This window comes from Euwallacea similis, chromosome 20 (assembly GCF_039881205.1).
Source record: "Euwallacea similis isolate ESF13 chromosome 20, ESF131.1, whole genome shotgun sequence".
In the NCBI taxonomy this organism is placed as follows: Eukaryota; Metazoa; Arthropoda; class Insecta; order Coleoptera; family Curculionidae; genus Euwallacea; species Euwallacea similis.
In genome coordinates, this window is record NC_089628.1 from 2,730,535 (window position 1) to 2,751,011 (window position 20,477).

Here is a 20,477-nt window from a genome sequence, read left to right on the forward strand (position 1 = left end):
TTTTGTCGCCCTGCTTTACGTTTTCATCCTAAAAACATCTGACGTCGTTTTCTCTCTTCTTTATTTTAAAATCCACCAAACCGAAAATATGCTCAATTAAATTTTTAAAAATGGAGTCAACATTTAATGAAACAACAACAGAAAGCGATGAAACTCCCTTTACTAAAACCAGAGAAATGGCAGCGCTGCGATTGACAATTGTTTTAAATATGGGCGTCAATGATCTATAACAAATGAGACATAGCAATCAAGAATCGGCATTGAGTTAAAATTCGTCCTATTTTTGAATGGAAGAACGTCATATATTAGTACCTGTCATTTGTAACTTTGTCGCCATAAATGCATCATGCGCACGCGTAATTATAATTATAATAAAATATGTGCTTGACTTGTAAAAAGGGCAAACGAAGCTTAAAAAATCCATATAACATCCATTTCTTCTAAACCATTGATGAGTTCATATTCCGATGAATACGAGTTGCAAGATAACAACATTACCAAATCGAGCAAAATATTTATTATATCAAAATATATTCATATCAAGTCAAAAATAAAGAACGATGTTCAATGAAATGGAAATTCATCGAGAAAATCAAAATGATGAGAGCCCCAAGAGTTAAACTAAATAAATGACAACAACGCGTTTGACAATGGTTTTAAATATGGGCGTTGAATTTTGCCATGTAAACCTTTTATCAATTTAGATTGGCTTTGAAGTCGATTCGCGAATTTTCGCGGTCGTATCGAGATTGAAATGGCATGAAAAATGTAACTACAACAACAGTAACAGCACTGGCGTGAATGACAAATGTTGCACATCAGCTGCTCCGGTCTTTTGTCAAAATCAACTTAAAAACAAATTGAAAATTTTATTCATTCTCAATTTTAATGAAAATCAGTAATTGTCCTGGATGGATGACTTCGCAATTACATGAAAATAATTCCTTTTCCACTCATTCCGATTACCAACACACAAAATTCATTAAAAAAAAACTCGATGATCTTGATAACCCCCTGCAAGGAACGCTCCGAATGCCAGACAAAACGAAAAAATTGCCACAACCCCTGGATACATCATAAAATCCGGCAAGTCATCCCAGATCGGTAGGTGGCAACGATAAGCGTCGAGCCGGGTGTTGATAAAAGCCCTCTAAAAGGCCGCCCGGGAGTCATAAGTGATGATACGGCAACGACGGGCGGTTACCCTGTTATTTATTACCCCCGTTAAACGGGCGGGGAGTCACTCCCCCCTTTGGCTGTCTAAACACACAGCCTTTAAACGTATGCTTGTGCCCCCTTTCACGGTGAATCAGCGCATTTTTTTTCGGACGATGGCCAGTTTCAAGGATCGTTGGAATTTCTCCGAGACTCATGAATGAGAAAGCAATACATATAAATATTGAAGATGAATGTGGGGTCCAGGATCAGGGTAAGGGATGATCCCCAAAGTTTGTAATACCATACAACCCTGGAAATTAATGTTCTAGCAATGGTGTAGTGGCTTTTTTTTGGAGTCACTAAAAGCTAGATTTTTGTCTCCCTTCCTGTAAAAGGGCTTTTGTCACGTCTTCTACAGGATGGCTTCAGTTGCTCCATGGCCTTGTCGAAATAATTATTTTTCAATATGGTCGTCGGAAGCAATGACATTGACACATGATGTTGTCCCACCATGAGCCATTTTGGAATATCAATAACACAGTAGCAGCGGCCGTTTTGTTGCACCTTTGAGGTATATTTTTCCTAAAGGGAACCATTGAAATTCATCCTGTAACAATGTTTGTTTTTGAGTACGCCCCTGATTTCTCCCTTATAACCGACACGCCCCGCCGGTTAGCGGGTGCCACTAATTGATATACGGCCGCGTTCGCGTCATGCCGCCGCTCCGACCCTGACAGTTCTTTGTTGGTGAGAAAATGGATTTCCATTGGATGTATCACGTGATTTATCGCGATCCCGCGTCGAACTGTCGGCAGCGATGATATGCGATCCAGGAATAGGGGGTAAAGTTCAATTTTCTTTTTTTTCGAAAGTGGGTAAAAGATAATATGTTATGTGCAGTTAGAGCATTCCTCACCCTGATTACTGTAATGAATAAATCTCTCGCAATCACAACAGAGTTATTTTGCAATTAAAGAAAAATGGACGTCAAAATTCATTAAGTATGGCGTCATACGTCGTGAACTGCCACTTTTCACAGCAACGCAACAAAGACGATTTCAGACATACCACACCAAGGGAAACAAGATGATCGCATTTTTTCGATTGTCTTTGCTTTTTATGAAGTTTTACAGTTGTCGCCTGTGTCAGACTGTCACAGAGGGTACAGCGAGACTAACACAAACCAAAGTAACCAGGTAGCAAATTGTAACCACAAGTATCATTATATTTAAATATTGCTCGCCTTCTTCGCAATATCTCTAAAATATTGCGTTTTCCAATTAAATCAAACTGAAAATAGGCGTATCGCAGTATTGTAACGTCAGGACGAGTTACGCACCGAACTCCATCACAATAAAACATAATCGTAACGATACGGGGGCGCCGTTATCACGAGACATCGCCCCCCTCGAGCGTTCGCTGATTAATAGACTCCGATCCCGGGCATTTAGTAGTTCGCAAGTTCCACACTAGGGTTGAAATAATCTGATAACGACTTTATATTGCCCGAGCTAACGACAACTTACCAGCCGCTGACAGTGATTTAATGGGGCCGAGGGATGGTTTTTGCGGTGGCGGCTATCTCTCATGCCTTTCGGGGATGTCTTGGGAAGGGTTAATAATGAAAGTCGAGGCGATGGGAAATAATGTAGATTATGAAGTCATGGGGAGGTTTTTGGAAAGAAGTTTCCACTGGAGCAGTTGTAAACAAGATGACACCAAGGAAGTGTATCAATTTTTCTCTATTTCTTCACTTTACTACTTTTCATGTTTTTACTTCCTTTCAGCACATATTCATTATTTTAACACGATGTATGGAGTCATGAAATACCTACGGATAATACCAATTCTTGGCAATATGATGAAAGGGAAGCTCCCTATGAAAATCTCATAGTAGTTCGAAATAATGTTCCGGCGCATCTTCCTACTACACCCATGCACTTTTTAAAAAACGACTAAACTTTTCACTCAACTTTGAGATGTTAACCCATTCGCAGTACTGTCGTTTAAGTATCTACTATAGAATTTTCTATTGTTAACTGTTAGGCTACACTTCTAAATATTAACACCATTTGATAAGTTAAAAATTCTGATTTCCTCGAGAAATTTCCATTAGCTAACGCAAATTCGACACCATTCTGGAATGTACCCGTCATCTTATGAAATTGTACCCTCCGCCACCATTTTGAATGTGAAAATCCGCCAATGCAGTAGTGATGGGTCAAACGTCATTATTTGACAATGAAAAATTGCATAAGAGAGCCATGACGCATTCCTCAACGTTCTTTTTGGTTAATATTTTCCCAGTCTAATATCTGCACCCTCGAAACTCCAAAACTCACCCCGCAACCCTGCATCATAGGGTCGACTTAATGGCGTACGGATCATGCCCTAATTCGTTAAATGGCTCGAAACATATGCCCCGTGGACGACTGACGCATGTCGTGTAACGATTTAGATGTCATGTCATCCAGAAGCTCTGCGACGATTGTTATTGTAATCCCTAATTGAAGATTCTCTGATAAGGGGATGAGAATTTATCGTTTTCTGAGGGGGTGAATGTCGAATGCAAAGCTTGGAATATCTAACGAGTTAATTAGAATATGAGATTCTGCTTGAAGTACTAAAGGAAAGTAATTGTTGCTCCCAATGGACAGTGACCGAATTTTATAAATGAGTGAGGCTGGAAATTTGGCAAATGTCAAGTTTTATCAAAGATATGTGCTGAATTTTTAACCTCATTCATCTGTCAACTTTGGCTGCCACTACCATCTGTCAAAATCTTTTGTTTACGTGGCGAGTGAACATTCCAATGTTTTCAAAGATTATTCACAACCGATTTAACCGGCAACAACAAACCATAACACAAAACCGTCGGACAATCAGCGTTCGGCTGCGCCCCCCTAAGGCCTAAAGTGGAATATCGGTTAAGGGTGGGTCGCAGTTCCCACGGGTGCGACTCGGGTGCGTGCCAACAACCACTAACCAAACAAAAACAGGCGCGCATCGCGCAATTTAACTGCATTGTTTGCTAATAGCCAAGTGAGCAATAATTTTCGGCCCAATGTAAACTTGACTTTCGGGCCCGGAAGTCCGAATAAGAGAAAGAAACAGACCAAATATATGGGAATTTTAGGGTCCCTCTGTGAGGGTTTTTGATATATTCTAATGGGGATGGTTCGAAAAATGCGGCAACTGGCAGTGAAATAAACTGAGTCATGTTAAATATTTCTTTCAGGGTTGAGTATAGATAAGTCTCTCCACTCTCAAGTCACCCCTACCAAATCGTACAATGGTCTTTCAGAATCGCTGAGCAGGACAAAATGTGGTAAGTTTTTGAATTTCAGACTCAAATTCTTCATAAACAGCCCTTATCTTCCGCGACCCTCCAAAATCCAAAACGGCATAAAATTTTACCGAAACCTACAGTATTCATCTTAAAAAGGAAAAAGGTATACATATAATCCTCTTGCGTGGCCTTCGGATTAGGAAAAAATTTAAATAAAGATTCGTTGTTATTGGCACTTTACCCACAAAACGGCGTCAGTAGAATTTCGATCCCGTGTTTCGGTTTCATGCAACCATCATCATCTTCATTTTCTTAAATATCGATTATTAACGTTTATTAGACATTTTAAAGATGATGATCTATCGCGCTAAGGAAAAAATCAACGCGTTCTGTAAAAAACCGACTAGAACACACACCCTGTATGTCTTCGAATTTTCAATAATCAACGTCGGTTTGATCATGCTCCTTTAGTTTGGAGTATCCCAAGAGATGGAATTTTCATAGACTCAAAAGCGAAAAATTGAGACAGATATCTGTAATATTTCTTTCTTAGTTTGTGAAGGTTTCTGCTTTCTACGACCCAAATCAATACTCATTTGTCGCTCATAACGTTCTCTGGTATGAAACACACGTTTTACCCGTGTAGTTCGGATGTTCGCCGTTGCCCTTTGCAATGGCAAAATGGGATGTTGGTTGTAAGGGCTAATATGAGATGGCGCCACATGTCAAGCTGTTTCGCATTTTAAGCCGAATATTATTTTTGGTCTCTATCGTCGTGTATTAGTCTTTCATATCTAATTTTAACGAAAAGTTTAAAATTCCTTCATTTGCGCAAATTGCTGAAGCTTGGAAATTATTCAAAATCATTTTCCATTTTTGCTTCAAGCAGCATAATGGAGTTTTAAATGGAAAAAAATCAGCGAGTCAACCTGGTAGTCGCAAACATTTGCAATGCAAGATGCAGTTTCACTTGTTGGCGAAGATGAACACCATCTGGCACTGCCAGTGATTAAGCCCTATTCCACCTTCAGAAACAATTTTCCTAATTTTTTGATGATCTACAAACGCATCCGGATGAATAAATTTGGTTGGACGTATCAATCAATCAGATGTTAACGGCGCATGTACGTGTCTCTACTCCTCGTTTAACAACATTTCTGACGATTGTGCACTCCTCAAGGAGCGAGGGCACAAACGCTTCCCTGCTTGATTTACTAGAAAAATAATTTTTAACGTTTATCGGAAAAAAAAATCTATCGCAAATTTAAATTGAGGAACGAGTCAGTCTGCCATTAAGTTTCGCAACTGTCTTGTTTCATTCAAACGATACCCATTAATTGGTAGTGATGTTTAAGGCGGAGAATATTTGAAAAAGAGACATTGCGAGTTTAAAACGGTGCGTCATCAAGTATCGTCAACTGTTAGTTTTTCTCAATGGAAGATTTGCCCAGAGTTTGATTTAAAATTAATTGGTCTTTGGACCCAAAAAATCAGGAAAATTAACGCCGCTCTGGCGTTTTGTGTATTCTACCGGGAGTTGGTGGGAAAACGTCCGCTCCGGGTGCAATTGGCCGCCGCTCCGGGGAGGAAGTGTCCCGGAGACAGCGGTATCCGCCGGCGCTCCGGCCCGCTTCCGACGCACAGCCACTTTCCTGCCACCCGGAATGTTGTTTATTTAATTCCACGTTTGTTTATGATGTCGATTGTTTGCTGCACATAACTTTTCCAGAAGCCTGAATGGAAGGAGGCAAGTCGAAACCTTCGTAATAATGAAATTTCCACGTCCGCATTACCAAGGGATGCCGCGAAATACTTCGAGTGTACCGCGTCATTTCCTACCGATGGAATCGGGAGGGAGTTTCTCCTTCTGCGTGAAGTTTTCAAGATGGGAATATTATGATGATTCGTGACATAGACGTAGATATAATTATTAAAAAAAGAAACACTGCAGAGGGGGTGAGAGAAATAACATAGAATGGAAATCAGAATGTTCTGATAACACTCTGAGGTATCCCTGATGCCAGAAAAAAGCTCCTGTTGTAATTATTAACCGCAATTTGGCATTATTGATGTCATGATTTGCTGGAAAAATCGCAAAGTTCGTCAAAAAATGTCCCAACACGACTCTTAAATACAAAAGTGCGCTTATTACCTCCTCTCCTCCGTCGCTGTCTCAACCAGAAATTCCCGCACATCAGATTATCCAGGGCGGTGGGGACGCTATCCGGGTTTAATTTAAAATTAATATAGCACAGGCGGCGAATGCCGGAAATGAGCTTTAGGAGCCCCCGGGGGGAGGACGATGGAGGGGCGGCGAGGGGCGGCCGGGTGAGCACGGAGGAGCTTATTAAGAGGCGAAAATTTCGTGAGTTTTTGCTCGGCGTTAATTGATATAACTTGGAAGAGGGGGACGTCCAAACGTTAAGGTGGATCAAATATCTGGCAAATCGATCTGAAGGTTAATCTTAATCAATGGCAAACGACAACAATTCATAGTTTCTATATGATATTTATCATTCTAGCAAAGTTACCTGGACTTTGCTCTTAATTGGCACTGTCATCCATAACAAAAAGTCTGATAGGTTGAAGGGCATTGGACAAATTCTTGGTTTCTATGGAAACCGATTTGAAGTTAAACATAACAGAACATCAATAATTTAGCCCTATACCTGGCAACATATTACCTAACATAAAGATGATGTTACTGTTGCCTCTCATGAGTATTGTTACTTTAACAATAATTTGCAAATGTATTACTTACTCCCAATAAATTTCCTTGTAGGGCCAATTGTTGGTTGTTCCTTAGCCTCATAGTTAGAGGCTCTACTTATCAGAAGTGACTAATGAATAGTGTCTGATTGGCAATGTTTCGTCTCTGTTCTGCTCTGCTGCTGCTCTTCCTCTAAAAGAGAAGGTCTTATTTAGCATTAGCGATGTGTTGGAATCGGGGCCTACGTGCTGCAAGCTAGGCCGCATTCTTCAGATATTTTCATTTTGAAGCAACCTTTCAATCATTTTTGGGGTGAGAAAATTTCCCCACAATTCATTCTCAGTTAAAGACAAACATGATAAAGAGCCACAACAACAAACAATTATCGTTTATCATGGGGCAATCACAACACTAATGAGGTTGTGAAGGACCGTAATAAATTTTAAATAAATGTTCTACTCTCGGAACTACCGCTCAGGGTACTACGATACATAAACAAATTGAGGAATGAGAAAAGACTGCGCATGCGTAAAATTTGATGAAACGCCGTCAGCAAATTAATCATTTTTGAAATAACACATGGTGCATAATAAAACCGCAGTAAAACTGCTTCTTTTGCGAGATTTTTCATAGCCAACTGAGATACTTCGCTTTCGACTTGTTGCTAGAGATTGATTTGTATATTTTCTAAGAGGTACATACGTGTGTGCTAAAGAGTGAAGAAATATAACATAAAATAGCATTATATTATGCCAAAATTATCATGTGCATATGTCAATCTACATATCAGAACAATGTCATTTTCTTCTTCGCTTCGCATTTACCCCTAAGAACTGCCACTGAATTTTAGATATCTAATTGGGAACTGCTTAAATGATGATGATGCTGCGAAACGGAAGAAAGTGATTAACAAATCATAATCTCAAACAGCATTTTATTACGTCAAATTTAATGTTACAATTACTCGCTTTCTTTGTTTAGCATTTTTCTCATCACGAATCGTATTTAATTTTGGAGTTCTCAATAGAGCTTAGTACTTAAAATGGCAATATGTAGTATATTTATTGGGTCTCCCCTTAAGCCTGTCCTGGTAAGTGTCCCAAACAATTGATATTGTAGCTACCAGCGCAGGTCGCATGCATAGCATTCGGTGCATAATAAAGCGACAAAGCTGGCCACTCGAGTGCAATAAGTGCAAAATATTAATGCGCCGGTGTCGCGGTAGAGTGGCTCCGACACGTGACTTGTTTGGCGCCCCACGACGTGGGATCACGTGCGGAAAGGGGACCTCGGAAAACTTGACCCTTTGTCTTTTTTTCTATATTCTCTAGTACATAATACTGAGATTTTTATCGGTTTTGTTCAGTTTCTGGCCATTTTTGAACCTAACAAGCCCCTCCACAAGAAAAGCCTATTTTCCACTACTCCATTATTCGCCTTGGCTTGTGTATTCTCCACGTCGAGCGTTAAAATTGGCGTGTTCTCGCTCCGACTTCTCCCCGAAGATGCAAAGCGATAATAATAGCAATTTGAGGAGTAATGTGCTTTTGAGGGAACGACGATGCATTAAAACTACGTATCTGCGAAAGATTACACTTCTTTGTGTTGGGCACGATGATGTGTCGTAATTTCGGGCTTTAGGAGTGGCAAAGTGGGGTATTTGTTTGGTTGTACCATGAGGGAGACAAAACGTAAAATTTAAGTTTTCAAATTCAGACAAAACGCGTTTTCCATATAGTGTCAGATAGGATTTTTTTAATTGTTTTCTATGGTCTACCGAAACAAAATGTTCTCTATATAATAAGAACTTTTTTCAACCGCCTTAAAGAGTGTTTGTCATAGATCCATGAAGATTTAAGGAACAAATATATGAGACACCCTATACATAAACAATGAATGAGTAACCTTAACGTCAAAATTCCTTTTGCATCATGACGTGAAAGGACTGCTGGTTTCAAGGTAGTTGCAAATCTTGCCATTATAGGGACATAAAATTTTATTTAATAATGGTGACACTTCAAGTACAGAGATAGATCCTTGTACAAGCAATTGACGTGAATAGTGAGATTCTTTTAGTGAAATATTCATATATCTCTGGGTTTTTGGCAAGACGCTTTATAACCAATAAGACTGTGAAACATCTACTTCTAACAAAGGTTCTGCCGAACCTATTTCTGGATCCTTAACGACTTCCACTTGGAAAGAGACCATGCCACTATTCCTCCGGTTCGGAATCCGGCCAGTGAGGGGGCGCTCCGGTCGCAGGAAGTGATGCCATGGCAACACATCGATTGTCGGCCGCCCGCCGGCGGCGACGGCATGTTGAAATTTTACTGCCGACAAACCTTGATTTAATTCTACAATAAAAAACGACGATGATAAATCTATAAATATATCATATCAGTTTTTTAAGTTAATAATGCTCTGTAATAGCCCAAATAGGAAAATTTGTTTCTCCCCCATTTCAGTTAAATCTAAAATAATAACATGTCATATAAAAGCTAATTCATCAGTCCATTAACACCACCCACGAAGTGAGCGAGAGTCAAGCACCCCAACACTACCGACAGATAATAGTCTAATCATCGTTCTTCCCCCTGCGCCGCCACCCTCGTCACGCCAGTCACGCGTCCGATGCTCACTTCTTTTATCCGCGACAATAGGCATTATTTAGAGAGGATGACAATTGACATACGCCTCGACGTGTTCGACGACTTTTGTTTTGGTCCTGTGGGAACGATGCTCGAATGTTTTGATTTCTGAGGTGGGGCCGTGTGGGATCGACTTAATTGGCCGGAGAACACGGGGCTTCTGGGGCAAGTTACTATTAAACTGAGTCCATTTAGTGTGTTCAATGGGTTTCCACTCTAAATAATTATTTATTTTACAAATTACAGCCGACGATAAAGTTTATTTAATTAGTAAAAAAACGATAAGTCAAAGTTAATAAATTCGCCTCCAATACACCCCGACAACCATGCTAAAAGCAGGGAATTATTATTATCTTATCAGGCACAATTTCGCAAACACCTCAAGAAAATAACAAAAAAAAAAACAAGGCGAAAAGACATACACAATCCCGTTGCCACCGCTTCACCCCCCACTTCACCCCTTCATGGGGGGTCGAAAAAGGGGCCGTCCTTTATTTATGACGCCACCGTATCCTTCCCGTTCCGGCCGTGGATTGGCAGCCATTCCCTGGCCCCGCCCGCTGCCAGTTTCATCCCCTAAGCCGACTTTGAAAAAGTTCGCAGTCGATCATATAGGGTGTTTTCGGTTTGACACCGTCAGACGTGCCGCGGCGGTGTTTTGACAGTTGTGTGTTGACATCGTGCTTTTCGGCTATGGGTTTGATGGTGGTTTCTCTGGGGTTTAGTAAAAGGGTTCATGTTTAATAGTGCGGTTTTGAGGCCATTCGATTGATGATGCTGGATATCAAGCCGTCGGCAGACTATTTGAGTCGCAGTTCCACGTTTGGGCAATTTTCGATGCTGTTTGGTATGTCCAAACAGTATTAAGTTCACACAGAATGTATATATTTTTTACATACCGACACACTTCTCTTACAGAAGTATATATTTATGGTGTATTTCTTATTACAGATACCTCGTATAAAGGATCATGGAGTTCACATGCAGCCGCACAATCTCAAGGTAAGTTTAAGTGGCGCTTGAAAGTAATTTACGGTTTACCCGGCATTTATTTATTTGATAATTTTTATCAATAAAAAATATATGTAATATGCAATATATACACATGTTTAAAAATTTGTATACCTGCAGGAGTCGCCAAAAATTTCATTAAATTTAACTTTAATATTTACTTAAAATGTTACCTTAAAATATATCAAACATCAATTTAATTAATAACGATAATTTGGGATAAATCATATTTTAAGAAAAAAAACAAAAACATTATTGGGCTCGTCCGGGATTTGAACCCGGGACCTCCCGCACCCTAAGCGGAAATCATACCCCTAGACCAACGAGCCGCTGAAAGTGCTCGCGCTAAAATTTTATACATTCGATCTCATTTTGTACCTGCCATCTATTGTTTATATTATAGAATAAACATCAATAAACAAGAATTTGAGTCGAGATTGATGTAATTTATTATATACCATCTGTGAGCAATAAAGATTACGAACAATAATATCATGTGCCACAACTTTCACCAGAAAACCGATGGATATATGTATTTAGATTGAATATAATTTTTTTTACCTACTTTTCCGATATGTAATTTCTATACGATAAGTTCGCAGATATTTCACTTCCGAGATACAGAGTGATTAGGTTTGAAAATAGAACTTTTAAAGATTATGAGATACTAAAGTCAAAGGGTTGAAGCCTATTCTTAATAATTAAAGGATACGAAACCTAACTCCAAAATAATTATTTCTGTGTAGGTTTTCGTGACCAATTGGGACGTTACAGAATGGTCAATAGGGCCTATCTAAGACAAATAAATATAATTTATTGATCGTTTGATACATTCTCTTTAAGCAGCCTTGATAATTCAGCGACTCGCAAGTCTGTCAAAAACATTAGTGCTCTATTTGAGATTAGAGTGCAAGTGAAATCAGCTCTTATATATGTAAGTCACCTGAACATAATATACATATATGTATATTAGACATACTGGAGCATATAATATACACTTGGAGCAAACATATACATGTACTTGGAGCCTCTTTCAAATATGTGCTCGTACGTCAGAAACATATGCACAAAATTCTTGTGTGTACCCGCAGGACAAATTCCTATATCCAAAACAACATAAAAACATTCGAAAAGTCGCAATCCCTGTAACAACCATCGAAATAGCCCTTAACTGCTGAATGGGAGACATTGAAAACGAAAATTGTGCCCCGGTTTTATCGGCGTCGTTGAAAGATAGCGACGGCAACAGCGAATCGTGAATCGGAAAAGGACATTCGGCCCGGCAGTCCGGGAAGGAAGGGACTCTTTCCTGTTCCGGGAGCCCAATCAGACATCTGAGGAATAATTGATAACGACCAACGTGGCATAGTGGAGCTGCCCGAGTTATTTGTCGCCTCGAATTCAATTCGAGGACTACGCCACTGGATTCCGATGGGCATTCTTCCGAAATTAATGTGGATAACTCGGCCATTCACTCAACTGTCAATCAACGCGCGGGTGCTTGATTAAACTCCCCTGCAGTTATTACCCAACAAGTCATCAGTTTGTTGTAAAAAATCACACAGTCGATCCAGAATCCTATTTGTTAAGCCGCGTTCACACTACTGACAATCGCTTTATCTCTTTGGGGCGCTAAAGTGACAATCGGGCATCGACAATGGAACATCAAAGCGAAATCAAGCGTGCCGCGGGCGATGCACAGCGCCCTTTGATCGTACAAATCAGGAGTCCGATTTGCGCGGAATAACAATTGGATTTTCGAGAAAAGCTTTGATTGTTGTCATCACTTCTTGGCATACAGGGTGTCTGTATCTAAAGCATAAACATGAGAATTTGGTTGATCATAAGCGATGCAATGTATGTTAAATTGAGCCAAAGCTGTGCAATTTAGAGTTCAAGAATATGCCGAGAATAAATCCCAGGCATCCAGATGATTTGTTCTCAGCTTATTTGACGGGATAATTCAAAATGATTTGACACCAAAGTGCGAAATTGAATTTCTGAACTTAAAAAGAAAGCTAAATTCAAAAACGTGAAAATCTAATATAGCGCCGACAAGAAAAAGCAAAATTTATGATGATAGTCGAAAATCGAATCGTCGAATTTCAAATGTGACACGGCCACTTTGTATACGAGGAAAGTTGCAATGGTAGACCTCGTATGTCTTATAGTTACCGAGACCCCCATGGTTGAGCTCCGGACAAGGAGACCTTGTATAAACATGGGAAGGAACGAGGACCAAGTTATGGTAGCTGCCTGCTCTCTAGGATTATACGGAAATTCGCAATTGTTAAAGCGGAATTTCCGTGCCGGACGAACTCCGGGGACGCCGAAAGTGGCTGGTTGGGTTGGGACACGAAAGCAGGAAGCCTTCAACGTAGTCAAAGTGAAACAAAGCGACTTAAAAAGCGCGGAATAAAGGAGAGGGGAAAACTAAGGAAGCAGCTCATTTGTCCACCCAATATAGTCTTTATCGAATTGTGTCGATGATTTTCCGTCGATTTCTACATTTTCTTCCGTCGCCGCTCCGGGATTTTTCATTTCCCATCCCGAACGGCTTTTCCGTCATTACCCGGACCCGCTAATGGAATTTCCAATTGATTGTTCGCCGGGTTCTTTTTCCCTTTTTGCGCTATTTACGGATACCGTTTCCAATCTGGTATTGATCATCGGGGATTTGTAGCGGATATTAAGCTCGCTTCCCTTTCCATTCGAGCAGCATCTTTTCGAGAATTACTGTGTGTTTGACGACAGGATTATTGATATCCCCTCAAAACCCATTTAATTATTATCACCAAAACCACCCGACTTTAAACACTTTAAACACAAACACCTCTTTGAAAGCGCAGCCCGGGGCGTTTTGGCGGTCGCCCCACCGGCCACCGAGCCGTGTGATCCGGGCTTTATTAAGTTTACAATGCAAAGGCATACGCTGCGGGCTCTATCTCTCGCAATATTGCGTATGACAGCTCTGTTATTACGAAAGGACAGAGTCGTATGCACGTTATCTAGACGAGTGTTTATCGTTCGGGGGGTTGTTGGTGTCACTGCGGCACCGAGAAGAGCTAATATTGTCTGTGTCCGATGCAAATCGCTTAAATTGATAGCGACCCACTCGACATACTAAAGGGGAGGATTGTCAGCTATTTTAGAGTGGTTTGGTGGTGTTGAAAATGAATGGAGCTTCCACCTTTTTAAGCTCTGAATGTAGAACTCCTACGATCACTGCAGTTTATACGTCGAATATTCAGGAAAATACGTCATGAGCTCAGGGATCGATTAATAAGGCGAAAATGGGTATTAGCTAACTTCTGTTATGGGTTCTAGAAAAATAAATTCCAGCCTCAATTTGTTTTTTCTAGAATGCTAATTGAGGTTCATACTGTCAAGTTCTATTTTCATGCTACGAAACAAGTTTAAGAGACTAGATATTTTAGATAACATGGACATCTGATTATTCCCTTAGCTTTCCGTTGTTTCACCAAGCGGTCTCTTTCTATACTTATGGTCGAAAAACAAAAGTATAAATGGAGAATTATTTGCGCTCAGAGAGGAGAACGAGGAGAACGGTTAAAATAAACCTAACTTGGGGGGCCGAAACGGCCCCATCGTAACGGAGTGCGGAAAGGAATCTCTTGTCGGTTTCCACGCCAGTTGCCGCCGCCAAACACGGTTCAAGTGGGCCGTGATGGAGAAACAAAAGGCTGACGTAGAACGTGGAAAGTAGGAAAGTGCCATTTTGACGAGAAGAGAACTTTTAACATTTGAATTAGATTTTAAGGCTTCAATCCATTTCGATGGTTCGGATAAAATGAGCTTAAGGATTAAGGAGGAAGAGCAAGAAATCAACATGGTGGAAGGAAACATGAAAAAAACCTAGAATTGTTTGAATGAAAAAGAATTTATCTGGAAAGCAAAGTCAGGAAAAAGGAACTCTTTCGAGCTCAACTTCAAATTAAATTATGCTCTTAGTGAGACAATGGTAACTTCACTTTACATTTTTAACTACAGCCTGTATACTTAGAACTTAATCAAACGACATTCTTATGGTGAAACTGCAGTAACAACAATCTGATGTATATGGTTGATGACCCATAGTTATTTAAAGCCACTATTTTCTTTCAGGTTATGGTACCAACACCCTCTCAAGCATGACGAAAGCTTCCCTGGACCCCCACAGCCATCTCAGACAACCCGGTAAGACATACAATAACTAATATCAATCAAATCAATATCGACATCGGCGGGAAAAAGGTCAAGCGAAAGGGGGCGACTTCTCACTCATCAAATAAATGTTAAATTCGGAGGTCCCTGTTTGCCAAACAAAATCGTGCATTAGAAAAGTAGGACTAGACAAACAAAGGAGGATGTGTGAGCAAATATAGAGGCGAAATCCAGTCCGTATATAAATGCGAACACCCCTGTGTGCCCATTTATTAAGAAAAAGGGCCCTCGAATCATTAGGTCTTGGAAGACGAAATTAAGTTTCGGACGCCGGCGAGGGTGCTTTTTTCGTCTGGATTAAGTGTTTTAACGTCCGAGGTAGTTAATCGGTTCAGAGATCTCGAGGTTATAAGGACAAAAGAAGAAATTACGTTACGCTTCTGGTTAAACAACGATCCGAATTTCCCTAAACATATATTTCTGGATTGCGTGCCACGGCACAGGAATTTCGATAACATCTATAATAATAATAATAATAGAAGTTGTTTTATGGCGTAGAAAAAAAACCAACAGTACTATTACCAAAATTGCTTCAAAAGGGGGCATTTTTAATCAGAGACAAGGTTAAAGGGACTTACTCTATTGCACAAGTAAGTAGGGCAATTTGCTGATGGACATGCAAAGGCTGAAATTACCTGGCAAAACTATTCTCGGTAAACTGTTTATACCGAGGTTTATACAAACAAAGGACACGCCCTTTTCCAGTCAGAAATATTTAGATTGCCTTCCAGGGAATGATTTGCCACTATTAAGCATTCCAACCATGGATAATAGAAGGAAAATAGGAGTTATCAAAGACCCTCGGAAGGGTATCGGGTTTCCATGGATAATCTTAGACTTGTCAAAAGTTAATGTACATCCAATAATATACAGGATGCCTGCTCTATGAATCACACCATTGCGAGTTAGGTCATCTCAAAAAATACCAGATTCCAATTCGATAGGAATTACCCTAAATTAAATAACAACCCCACAGAAATATTAGAGATAAACTGATAATACTTAAAAAACATAAAAATTGTTTCACGCGTGTAAAGAGGTACAAATGGATACCGTACAATAGTGAAACACTTCATGTTATGACGTTACTAAGAATCACAAAAATAACATACCCTTAAAACCTATTATTAGTAGAATAAACTTAGTCATACATCTACCGAAATGAGCTTGAAAAGAACAGTGGCTTGCCAGGGTAGTGGCGCAAAAATGAATTTTTATGACGATGTTGTAAAACGGAATCAATTTTTTACGTATCGAAAATAATACTTCTATTTAAAACCAAGACCCGAATGGCGAAACTCACAAAATAGACATCCTGTATTAATATATATATGGACTCAAAAAATTGTCAAATTTTAGTTCTAAAAATTCTGGGTTTCTGACCACCTATTTCTAAAAAAATCCGGAAAATAAAACAGGAAATTACGATATTCATAGTTATTTTTTCACACTAACAATTTTGATTGAGAACGAATATTTTGAGTGAAGTTTACATAATGAAAAATCCAGGTCTACATTTAAAAAAGTTGATAATGGCTCTGGAGAAACGAAACATTGGATTTCAAAAATAGTATTCGCACGTTACGGCCTAAAAGCGCCGAAAAAAGTAGTCTACGAAACAACCACGAAAATTAAATTTCCTTTTTTTCTGGATATATTCGGAATTATTTCAGATACCGGAATTTTTAAAACTGAAACTTAATAAGCATCCAATCACGCAACTTTCACCTCAATAAACGAAAACATATCTCCCACAGTTCTCAAGCTGACACTAATGAGTCTGGAAGATGGCCTGGCCCACCACAAAATATCATTCTGCAGACTTTATCACTTTATAAAAAATTTTAAATATGGCTGAATATGGCGACCTAAGATAAATAAGGACCAAGGTAAGTCAGGAAGTTGTGTGAAGTTGAAGGAAGTGACGTAATTTTGACGTAACTTCCTCCAAAAACAACGTAACAACAGGGATTATGCTATAAAAGTGGTAAATAGGCAATGGGCATAGTGACGACACTGCCATTAGATTCTGCGCTTTAGCTACCGGTTTATACCGTTTAACTGTGCTAGAACTACAAAATTGGCGGCCACCGATAAACTTTGCCAGAAAACTGTTGTACTTACTTGTAAACACTAAGTATGCTGATACTTTTGGCGATAGATTTCTCGTACTTTATTCCTGGGAGCACTATTTGAGTCTTAAAAGTCACTTTCACTTTTCCTTGCTTGGTCCTTAGCAAAACCGTCTGTATATTCAGGATTTCTGTCACTTACTGCGTTAACTTTAACTATGCTTTTTTCTTGGGGTATTAGTAAATAAAATAAACACTTATCACTATTCTCGTATCAATGAAACTGAGGTAAAGCACCGGAAACTCCTGTGTGCCAAATCAAGCAACAAACACCCGCGGCCATTTTCTTAATAATTACGCCGCTTCGTTATTGTTTTTTTTGGACGTTCCTACGCATCACACCACCTAACCCCCATAATTCCTCGCGTGACGTTACAGCCATCTATGAGCATCCATGGTCGTCTTGTTATTCTTAATAATTACATCGCAACATCTCATACTTCGGTGAGAATTTTGAAATGTTTTTGTGGCCGTTTTTAATGGTTTTAACCGTAATTAATTGCAGATTGAGTGCTATAATTTACCCTCATGTCAATACGCCATAATTAAATCCTCGGGCCAGCTGTTCGCAGCTTTCGGATGGGCCCCATACAGAGCCCTAATTTGGAGCCTTTCGCAGCCCCGGAGCCCACTAATAGAGCCACGATCAAAGCTCAATACATGCAGTAATTACCTGATTATGACCTCCGACTCGGCCGATGATTGTTCCGTTATTGGTCGGCTTTGTTAGGGATGGTCCGCACTGTCGACGTCCGACAGTTATGGTTTTTCATCGATTGCACGATCGATTTTGCATCGTTTTGCCCATTTCTACAGGGTCTTTACAAGGATTCTTCGCCCTCCAGTAATCAAAAGAAACAATTATGGGTCCCTTCCTCATTGTGCCGGTTCATTGATTGAAATCGTCTTTTATTTTACGTAAATTTCTTTTTTCTCTTATTCACGCAAGCTGTAGGTGGAACGAACCAGGGCGAATTATAATAGATATCCTGAATCACGCCATTTTATCTAACGTCAGATCTAAAAAAGATAACTCTTTTGAATTAGCGCCCGTCCGGCCCGGTCAGATATACCTGCGGTTGACCCCTGTATAGTCCGGTGACACGCACACCCCCCCCTCTTTGACCTCGATTGCGGGGGTGCGATTTTTATATCACTTTTGGCACCATAAACATGAATTGGCGTTGCCGTATCAGGAATCGTTATTTTTTTATTCGGGAACGAGACAGAAATTAAACGTGGGAGGTGTGTGGAGTATGGAAGTTCGCCCCTTTAAAGAAGGGGGGTTGTTGTATGGGGTGGCGCCTCCAACTTACAAGACGCAGTCTTGCGGATCATTTCCACTACGTCAAAGATATCTTTTCTTGTAATCGCATGGGGAATATTTATGTTGTATAAGGGGGAGCAAGGAGCTCCGCTCCGAAACATTTTCGTGTTTTCCTTGGTTTTCCTTTATCTTGTAAGGAACATTGCGTTCCATTTTCCAATGTAAAGTTGGATATATTTACACAGAGAAAACATGGAAAAGCCATGGGAATATGAAATGTTGTGAGGTAAATTTTCCAACACAGTTGAACGCCAATATCTCGGGAACACGAGGAGCAATTGCCTTAAAAAATATCTCAAGTTAATCGTTTCGATGCGCTCTCTGGCCCTGTGTGAACCGCTTTGCAGAATCTCTTCTAATTTTTAAATTACGACGTCACCATGGTGCCTTTTTTGGCGATTTTTTGTGTCAAAAATGGAAGTTCGGAAAATGCTTTTCCAAGGCTCCAGGAGATGAATTGGGATATTTTTGGGTTATTTTATCCTTCCAGAAGATCAGTTCTGCAACAAACTAAAATTCAGTTCGGCAACACCCATCATTAGAACCATTAGGCTGAAATCACATAATTCATATACTCGTGCCCGTGGGAGGTTTCCTAAATTATTACTAAAAATACTTATCCACAGCAATCATCGAATGAAAAACGCAATTCGACAATTTAAACCGAACTTACCCAAATCTCTTTTGCAGATCCATATCAAATGTTCGGCCCGACCAGCAGTCGTTTGGCCAGTTCAGGTAAGTCGCCCTAAATCGTCTTAATCGAAATAAAATTGCACACTTTACATAGGAAAATTGCCCCCTTTTTCGGGGGAAATTTCCTCTACTTTCGTCGATGCTAATTAAGGGCATTTTTTTAAATCGGGGAGCGAATTAGGCAATCTGGAAAAATATATCCGACTAGAGTTTTATGTTTTACCCCGAATGAAAAAGCGAAATTAGGAGCGATAATTCGAGTTTAATGGGGATTTTTTGGCGTGGTTATTGCACAGGAACCTTTGATTGTACAGGCTGTCTAAAAACTACCAGAATATTTTCTTAAACATCGCGATTTTGTCAAAACTGAGAGAGCAGCAGGTTTATTTTTGAGGGCACATTTTGTCAAAAATTTGACAAGTACAAAATATTAAAACTCCAATTTGTCAAACTGTTCGATAGTTACGAGTGTCAAACGCCAGTATTTCGAAAACAGTTGAGAATCGGAATGGAGTGTTTTTAAAAAAATCGGATCCTATTTAAAGTAAATAAATTGAATGCTACCAGACTTTCTTGAACCATCCTGTATATTTAAAATTATGTTCAACCTATACCTCAATCCTATAACTTTTGTGTTTGAACTGTTCTTCTTTCGCTATGAAATTTTAAACTGCTGCACATTAAAGCCTGGGATCCCTACATAGCTCGACTTCAGCCTGATTCCCAAAACTAATGTCGGGCCAACAAAACTTTAGGCAATAAATAACAATATTCGACGGATCCATGAACTGGGATCTCTATGATTATTAGTGTCTTATTGGCGCCTATAAGAGGCAAACGCTCAAGGATGACGTGACTTTCCGCGATTTTGCCTCCATGGGTACTAATCCATGGCGTCATATTTGCCAAGTCGGGGACTCAAAACTGTGAAAAACTGACATTTCGTCATTCAGTGATTTACGTAAACATAATATAGGGACAAAATGGCCGAACCAACGCAGCAAAGTTGCCGGAATTCCCACTTCACAGTTTGCTGGCAGTAAGACGCTGTTCTTCCGGATCTTCGGACTGTCAATTTGGCAACGACACGACTTTCAGAGCCATATTGAAAATGATCATTTTGGCAGCGTTTCCAATTCAGCAATGTTAAAATATGTAACATCATTGAAGTATGAAAAGTCCTCGATAAAATTTCCTTTTCGATGAATAATGAATTTCTTTTGTTGTCATTTTATCGTTAAAAAAGTTTAATTACGGAGGCGATTGTTTCGGGACGGGG

General features: G+C 39.8%; 1 protein-coding gene and 1 non-coding gene across 3 annotated transcripts in view; one reads left to right on the top strand and one right to left on the bottom strand.

The window, feature by feature from the left end:
* Positions 1–20,477, top strand: part of Ets65A (DNA-binding protein D-ETS-3) — a 29,596-nt gene that overhangs the window by 4,572 nt on the left and 4,547 nt on the right. For both annotated transcript variants that reach the window (XM_066400106.1, XM_066400105.1), the window contains exons 4-7: positions 4,397–4,486; positions 10,760–10,810; positions 14,945–15,016; positions 19,193–19,240. In XM_066400106.1, the coding sequence (XP_066256203.1) occupies positions 4,397–4,486; positions 10,760–10,810; positions 14,945–15,016; positions 19,193–19,240 (261 nt within the window). The remainder of the gene's footprint in view (positions 1–4,396; positions 4,487–10,759; positions 10,811–14,944; positions 15,017–19,192; positions 19,241–20,477) is intronic.
* Positions 11,077–11,148, bottom strand: TRNAP-AGG (transfer RNA proline (anticodon AGG)). Its single transcript has one exon. It is a non-coding gene; the product is annotated as a tRNA-Pro (tRNA).